At 38.9% G+C, this 8,870-nt stretch overlaps 1 protein-coding gene across 1 annotated transcript; it reads left to right on the forward strand.

Moving 5' to 3' along the window:
- LOC107640602 (uncharacterized mitochondrial protein AtMg00860-like) lies at positions 6,061-6,766 on the forward strand. Its single transcript, XM_016344113.1, has 2 exons — positions 6,061-6,645; positions 6,752-6,766. Exons 1-2 carry the CDS (start codon positions 6,061-6,063, stop codon positions 6,764-6,766), a joined length of 600 nt encoding a protein of 199 aa, XP_016199599.1.

Raw genomic sequence — 8,870 nt, forward strand, 5'->3', positions numbered from 1 at the left:
CTAGTTTCAATTACTTAATTTGAGTTCTCTAGTTATAATTTTGTTTAGATCTTGTGTTAAATTTGTGTTTTCTTGTCATTTTCCCCTTTTCTTCTCATCTTGTGAAGTTTGTTGATTTTGAATTTCCATTAGTGCATTGATGCTTTCTATGATTGATAGTGTTATTTGAGTTGTTTTCTATTGATAATTGTTAGTGGGTACTTGTGATTTTCAATTAATTTTGCAATTTAAACATGTCTTTAGTTAATGCATACCATGTGTTTGATGAAATGTTTCCTTTGATTATGGCGTAGTTTTTTTTACTCTTGGCCTAGTGATGAGCGGATATTTTATACACCTTTTGGCATCATTTTCATCTAGTTTTAGTATGTTTTGTTTAGTTTTTATTTAGTTTTTATAGGTTTTAGTGTTAAATTTATATTTTTAGATTCTACTATGAGTTTTTGTATTTTTGTGCAATTTCGAGTATTTTTTGGCTAAAATTGAGGAGTTGGAGCAAAAGTCTGATTTAGAGATAGAGAAAACACTGCAGATGCTGTCCGGATCTGACCTCCTTGCACTCGGAAGAGGAGCTACTGAAGTCCAAATGGAGCGTTCTTAATGGCTATAGAAATTTGACTTTCAGAGCTTTCCAGCAATGTATAATAGTCCATACTTTGTTTCATATTAGAAGGCCCAAAACTAGCGTCCAACACTAACTTCCTGCCCCCTTCCAGGCGTCCAGCGGCCACAAAGCAGAGACAGCATCCAAACATTCAGAGAGGACCTCCTAGCCAGTGTTCAATGCCCTAGAAGCCTCATAGCACGTGGATCTCATCAAAACTCATCCCAAACACTTACCAAGTGGGCCGCAGAAGTGGACTTTAGCATTAGAAAGACTATTTTACCCTTACTAGTCATTAGTTAGTATTTAAGGATTAGATTTATGTAATTCGTACACCTTCAGCCACTTTACACATTTTTACTATTGTATTTTCTTTCAGTAAGAGTTTCTAAACCTCCTAGGTTGAGGGGAGGAGCCCTGCTGAGTCCTATGAATTAATAAAAGTATTACTATTTCTCTTCGATCCGTGTTTGATTAATTTTAAGATATATATTCGTTCTTCAACATGGTGAATAGGATGATCAGTGACAATTAGCTCTGTTCATCATACTAAGACAAACGTGCCTGACAAACACCCGTGTCTACTTGGGTTCATGTGAATACTTCAGTGGAAAGCATTAAACTGCTAGCTTGATCATACATCTCTCAGACGGCTAATCTAGACTTCATTGGGGACTTCTCGAGACACCAGTTCAGCCGATTTCCGGGGAGATTAGGGTCTCTGTGGTAGAGGCTAGAACCCAAAGATGCAGCATTATCTGATCCGGAAGATCCAACCTTATCTGTGGCGTTTTGAGTAGGATCATTAAGGAGAATGGACTGTACGAGCTTCACCCTCAAGCAGACTAGATCCACACTAACCGTAGGGTTCAGATCCGGAGGAGTATTGATGGCCTCTCAATAAAGGCATTGATCACATACAGCTTGTTATTGAAGAAATTATTCACAAGCAAAGAAGACAGTAATGCCAGAGTTAATTTAGAAAGACAAAGCAACTCTAATCTTTAACCATATTCCTATTTCTGATTCCATTTAATTTACAGAGAATTTTATTAGTTACATGTCAACATAGTTTAGATCTCACAAATCTAACAACTTCTGACTCGCCTGACTAAGACCTGCAAGATAACCATAGCTTGCTTCAAACCACAATCCTCGTGGGATCGACCCTGACTCGCTCAGGTATTACCTGGACGACCTAGTGCACTTGCTAGTACAGTTGTACGAAGGTGTGGAGATTCGTGCACCACCTAGGTTAAGGGAATTGGGTGATCTTGAGTCATTGGGTCTAATTGAATTGGTGATTTGAGAACCCTTAGTGGTCAAATTGATACCCATTGACACTAATCCACTACTAAGCCAATTAGTAGGTAGATTAGGACTTATGAGTTGAATTTGACCAAGCCATTTGACATACTTCACTTGTAGAAGTAGACTTAATGAGCTTGGTTCCTCATAATTATTAAAATATGGTTATTAGACAAGGATGGTGATCCCAATTCCTATGCCTAGCCAAGAGTTCCTTTTAGTATTCATATTTGAAACCCAAAAATCCTAATTACTTGATTCTTGTTATAGTTAGTTTAGTTGTTCACTTAGTCTTAGAATAGAAGTAGCTTTATATGTTATCTTGTTAGAGTGCATTTACTTATACTTTGCTTTAATCACTTTGATTTAATTTCTTGCACTTTAAGATTTCTTGCATGTTAAGCTTTAGTAGTTTAAATTCTTGTTTATGACTCCCAACCCCGGAATTCTAACCAATATTGATGCACATGTTTACCCATTCTCTTGAGGACGACTCGAGACCAATACTCTCGGTTACTTTTTATTGGGGTTGAACTTTGTGACAACCATATCAAAATTTGATCGATAGGATTATATGTTGGTCTATGACTATACTATGACAATGATTTGATTTTCTATTGATGAAAATTCTAGACTGACCATAATTGTACCATCAAATTTTTGGCGCCGTTGTCGGGGAATGGTTGCAACGTGTGCTTTGATATTGGTTATGTGAATATGTGAATATTGTAGATAGTTTGCTTGCTTTCATTAGTTTGTTTTTAGTTTAGATTTCCTTTAATGCCTGAGCTATGACTTCTAAGTTGAATGACTCGGTCTCAATCGAATTCTAGCTTAGCCAAGTTTGATTCCGAGATTGAAAGAACCTTACTACATACTCGGCAAGCTAGATGGAAGCTGGATTACACGGCTAGTGCTTCGGCCTCTCTTAAGGAACCTTCCGAAACACCAGACGGAACCGAGAGTGATATAGAGTCCACATTCAACGAAGGAACTTCCTATTCCACTGTTGGCACTACTAATACATCTTTGTATACTACAAGTGAAAACTGCATGGCGGAGCCACGTAGGATTACCTTGCACGAACAAAGAGCACCGGATCTCATTCTTCAACTGTTGCAAGCTAGGTATCCGAATCTTGATCCTAATTTTGAGCTAAAGAATAGTCTGACTTGCTTCCTAAGTACCACGGATTACCAGGCCAAGATCCCATTAGGCATTTGAGAGACTTTCAAGTAGCTTGTTCTACGGCTCGAAGGCATGGTGTCGATGAGATTGCTATCATGGTTTTTGCTTTCCCCTTCTCTCTTGAGGGGAACGAAAAAAGAATGGTTCTACTTCTAACCTGATGAAGTGGTGACTGAATGGGACCTATTGAGAAGAGAGTTCTTAGATAAGTTCTTTCCTCCAGAGAAGACCGACTACATCCGGAAGGAATTTCCGATATAATGCAAAGAGACCAAGAGACACTCTATGAATATTGGATTCAATTTAAGAGGTGTTGGAATCTTGTCCACATCATAGGTTAGACACTCATTTGCTCATTAGCTATTTCACTGGAGGTCTTTGTGCAGCGGATAAGAGATTGCTCACTACCTCTAGTGGTGGTTCCCTTCCTAAGAACAAGACGGCGGCAGAAGCATAGAGTTTGATCAATGATGTCGCCGAGGCTACCCAACATGTGAGAGTGAGGAACAATTCTCCCAAGAGTGTGGTGCGAGCACCTCCTTCGAAATCGGCTTTGACTAAACTATTTAGAGAAATGACCACTCTCCTCAAGGAGATTCAGCAAGGATAAAAGGCATTTCAATCAATCCAAGCCGTCCAAGCCCCACCTCAAATCCTCCAACTTGAAGGACCTCCTAGAGTATGTGGTTTATGCTCTAGTGCCGCACATTACACCGACCAATGCTATCAAGTCCTAGAGGATTACACTCTTGCGGTAGCCAATAACTACAACAACCGTCCACCCTATCAATCTCAAGGTCAAAACAATTACTCTCATGGTAATAGTTCTAATCAAGGGTGGAGGGACAATGCTCAAGGAAATAACCACAATCAAAGATAGAACCAAGGCAACTCATCTTCTCAATACCACAACAACTACCAATCAGCCAACCAAAACCACCACAATCAACCATACCAACACTCACAACAAAACCAAAACAACCACCCTAGATACCAAGCACCTCACCAAGACAACAATCCAACCAACCTTCTTCTTCTTCCACAAACCAAAATGAAGATGCCTTCTGTTCAATCTACTTCGAACAAGAGAGGCTTCGGGCTATGATAGAGAAAAATGGAGCCAATTGTCCAATATAATCGAAATACTCTCAAGGTTGTCCTTACCTCCTTCCAAAAATACCAACACCAACCAAACCTCAAGCTCTTCTAGCCTTCCATCCCAATCTTTTCCAAACCCAAAGGGCGGTCTCAATGCCATTACTCTACGGTCGGGGACTACATTGGAGAAAATACCTCCTAGGGCCATGGAAGACATCCATGAGGAAGAAGTGGTTGTTGAAGTTCCACATGAGGGAGATGAGGGAGATACAAAGCAAGAGGAAGAAGAAGTGAGCCTTAAGGAGCCAAAGAGGAAGGCCATAATGGATGAATCCATTCCTATTCCATTCCCTTCCATGGTAAAGAAGGCCAAGAAAACTCCGGAGTTTGATCTAAACATGCTTTAGGTATTCAAGAAGGTTGAGGTAACCATTCCACTTCTTGATGCCATTCAACAAATTCCAAAGTATGCTAAGTTTTTAAAGGACTTGTGCACACACAAAGATAGGATTGGTGAGTTGGAAACATTGTCCTTGGGTAGTTCTATTTCCTCATTGATGAAATCCATTCCGGAAAAGTGTAGTGACCCCGGACCATGTTTAGTATCTTGTTGGATTGGTGGAGTTGCCTTTTATGATTGCATGTGTGATTTGGGGGCTTGTGTGAATATCATGCTACTTTCTATATTTTCAAGGTTGAATTTAGCTCCATTGAAAAGGTCGGCCGCCAAATTTGTCTTAGCCGCCAAAAGTGTGATCACCGTAGTAGGGATAGCGAAAGATGTGCTTGTGACAATCAAGGATTTAGTGTTTCCGGTTGATTTCTATATCCTTGAAATGCCTTCGACGGATAATGGAAGTTCTTCCTCCATTTTTCTTGGTAGACCTTTCTTGAAGACCTCTAAATTTAAATTGGATGCCTTTACCAGCACATACTCTTTTGAGGTAGGTGATAAGACCATCAAGTTTAACTTGGAAGAAGCCATAGGACATCCACCTGAAGAGCATTCCATCCTCCGATGTGATGTAATTGATGAGGTAGTGGCGGAGATATAAAGAGAAGACTACAATTGGTTGTACTATTCTGTTATTGAAGAGAAGGATAAACAAGAGAAAGCTAACGAGGATGAGCTTCATGATCATGGTGAGAAAGAACCTCAACTTGAAGTGAAACCCAAATTGAAGCCTCTACCTTCTCACTTGAAATATGCATTCCTTGAGGACAACCAAAAGTTTCTGGTAATCATTGCTAGTGAGCTCTCTAGCCAAGAAGAAGAGAAGCTCCCAGTGGTCCTAAGGGAGTACAAGAAAACAATCTATTGGAGCTTGGACAACATTGTGAGGATTGACCCACGTATGTGTATGCATCGCATCTTCCTCCAAGAGGAAGTTAAGCCGGTGAGACAACCCCAAAGAACGCTCAACCCCACCATTTTTGATGTGGTGAAAAAGGAAGTCACAAGGTTGCTTGATGTGGGTATTATTTATCCGATTTTCGATAGTGAGTGGGTAAGCCCAGTTCAAGTTATTCCAAAGAAATCAGGAATCACTACCATTAAGAAGGAAGATGGTGAAATGGTCACGACAAGGGTGCAAAATGCTTGGCGAGTATGCATCGATTATAGGAAGCTGAATGCCGCAACAAGGAAAGACCATTACCCCTTGCCATTCATTGACCAGATGTTGGACCGACTTGCAGATAAATCTCATTACTACTTTCTTGATGGTTTTACTGGCTACTTCTAGATACATATTGCTCCTGAGGATCAGGAAAAGACCACCTTTACTTGTCCCTTTGGCACCTTTGCTTACAAAAGGATGCCATTTGTGTTATGCAATGCACCCGCCACTTTTTAGCGATACATGACTAGTATCTTTTCTGATCTCATGGAGAGTTGTCTGGAAGTCTTTATGGACGATTTCAGTGTATGTGGGACTTCTTTTGATAGCTGTTTAGAGAACTTAGCTAAAGTCTTAGAGAGGTATGTTAACACTAACCTTGTCCTCAATTTTGAAAAATGTCACTTCATGGTGAGACAAGGCATAATGTTAGGTCACGTAGTTTCTAATAAAGACATTTCTGTGGACCCGGCCAAGGTTGATGTCATTACTAGTCTACCTCACCCCTCTTCTGTGAGGGAGGTTCGCTCTTTTTTGGGACATGCAAGATTCTACAAGCGCTTCATCAAGAATTTTAGTAAGATTGCCTTGCCGATATCGTACCTGCTACAGAAGGATATAGATTTTGAGTTTGATAGTGCTTGCGAGGAAGCATTTGAGGAGTTGAGAAGAGCCATTACCACAGCACCAATTGTGAGGGGCCCTGATTGGATGCAGCCGTTTGAAATCATGTGTGACGCGTCAAATCATGCCGTAGGCACCGCACTTGCGCAGTGCGAGGGTAAGCTCCCTTACATTGTTGCTTATTCCTCAAAGGCATTGGATGCGGTACAATCCAATTACACCACTACACAAAAAGAACTTCTAGCAATTGTTCATGCATTGGATAGATTTAGATCTTATTTGCTAGGCTCCAAAATTGTGGTGTATACAGATCATGCAGCCTTAAAATATTTGTTGACAAAGAATGAGTCAAACCTAGGTTCATACGTGATGAGCGAATATTTTATACGTTTTTTGGTGTTAATTTCATATAGTTTTTACCATGTTTTATTTAGTTTTTATTAAGTTTTTATAGGTTTTAGTGTTAAATTCATATTTTTGGATTCCACTTTGAGTTTGTGTGTTTTTGTACCATTTCAGGTATTTTCTGGCTCAAATTGAGGAGTTGGAGCAAAAGTCTGATTCAGAGACAGAGAAAGCACTGCAGATGCTGTCCAGATCTGACCTCTTTGCACTCGGAAGAAATTTTCTGGAGCTACAGAAGTCCAAATGGAGCGTTCTTAATGGCTATGGAAAGCTGACTTCCAGAGCTTTCCAGAAATGTATAATAGTTTATACTTTGTTTCGGACTAGAAGGCCCAAAACTGGCGTCCAAACGCCCAGAGAGGATACCCCAGCTGGCGTTCCACGCCCTAGAGACCTCATAGCACGTGGATCTCATCAAAGCTCAGTCCAAACACTCACCAAGTAGGCCTCAAAAGTAGATGTTAGCACTAAAAAGATTGTTTTACCCTTACTAGTCGTTGTTTAGTATTTAAGGGATTTTATTTATGTTATTCGAGACTTTTACTTCACTTTTACCATCATATATTGTTTTACCATTGTATCTCTCATCAGTATGAGTTTCTAAACCTCCTAGGTTGAAGGGAGGAGCCCTACTGAGTCCTATGAATTAATAAAAGTATTACTATTCCTTCTTCGATTCGTGTTTGATTAATTCTAAGATGTATATTCGTAGTTCGTCGTGGTGGATAAGATGATCGAACAATCAGCTCTGTTATGGTGATTCCAAGGATATAAAATTCATGGTGAAATATTACCGAAACTAAGTCTACCAAAAAATAACGATATTTACTTATATCAACAAATATTAAACTTAGTGATAATATCATCATCAAAACTCTATTTTAATTATAGCGGGTAAAATAAAATAATAACATAATAATAATTATTTATTTTATTTTCGAAATTCGAGAGCTGTTCGCTAAATTAAAACTAATTACAGAAAAAAAATTAAAACTTCAAAATGTATCGTTTTATTATAAAAACTTAGGGTGTTAGAGTGCCCGCGACCCATATCATGGTAATTACGGAGGACCCAAGCCCTTTAAATGAGAAACAGGTCTTTTGCTAACTCCATAGATTTTCAGAATTTATTTTTGGCTTGTGCCAGAAACCAGAAAAGTTGCCACGGGTCCATATACCATTTTTTCATCAGTTAATAGAATATGTGGCAATTGAATTTATCTTATAATTCCTACAATTGACTGCCATATTCGTCTTTGTGCCTCATTAAATTTATAACAACCTAATAGTCTAATATAGCAATAACATACAGTACACGAGTCAATGTATATTAAAAAACTAACAATAGAAGGAAATATGAAAATAAGTTATATAGAAGGCATTTGGAAAATATAAAATATGACATACCAAATCAGTTCTGCAAACTCCAAAATAATTTGTAGAAGTATTAGCAACTTGTTGTGAGCCTGCTCAGTGCAAAACCAATAAGATAAAAAGCCATTAAATGAAAGACAACATTTTTCCTTTCCTTTTCTTCCCCTCCCCCGATATTAGAAGAATCTAAAGAGATGCATTTGGCATTACATACACAACACAGAACAGGGGAACGATCATACTTGCAATGTACATGGCTGTGGCATAGATACGAATAGGATCAAGCGTCATCGTAAATTGCCGTTTAGGACAATGATGAAGGCCGCGCTGCCATAATAAAAGACTCGGACTTATCATTGCATAGTCAAATATTGTACACCATAAATTGATGTGTTGTTTATGGACATCATATACAATTTAAGAGAAAATCAAGTGTTAAACTTTAAAAATGCTACAAAAGCGAGGGAAAGCAGAATTTAAGGAACAAAAACCATCTATCTTACAATTATTTTATGGTCGAGGTACAAGTTTGCAGACATTATCTCAGGACTAGTTTCGAATACCTCTTGCAACATCTCTTATAGGATCCTGAAACATATGTTCCTCTGGTGCCTCTATGAATAGAACTCCAATGGCGGCGACCAAGTCAA

This window comes from Arachis ipaensis, chromosome B05 (genome assembly GCF_000816755.2).
Source record: "Arachis ipaensis cultivar K30076 chromosome B05, Araip1.1, whole genome shotgun sequence".
In the NCBI taxonomy this organism is placed as follows: Eukaryota; Viridiplantae; Streptophyta; class Magnoliopsida; order Fabales; family Fabaceae; genus Arachis; species Arachis ipaensis.

What these genes read in the sequence shown, in the direction of transcription:
- LOC107640602 (XM_016344113.1), top strand. Translation starts at nt 6,061, where the DNA reads ATGACTAGTATCTTTTCTGATCTCATGGAGAGTTGTCTGGAAGTCTTT.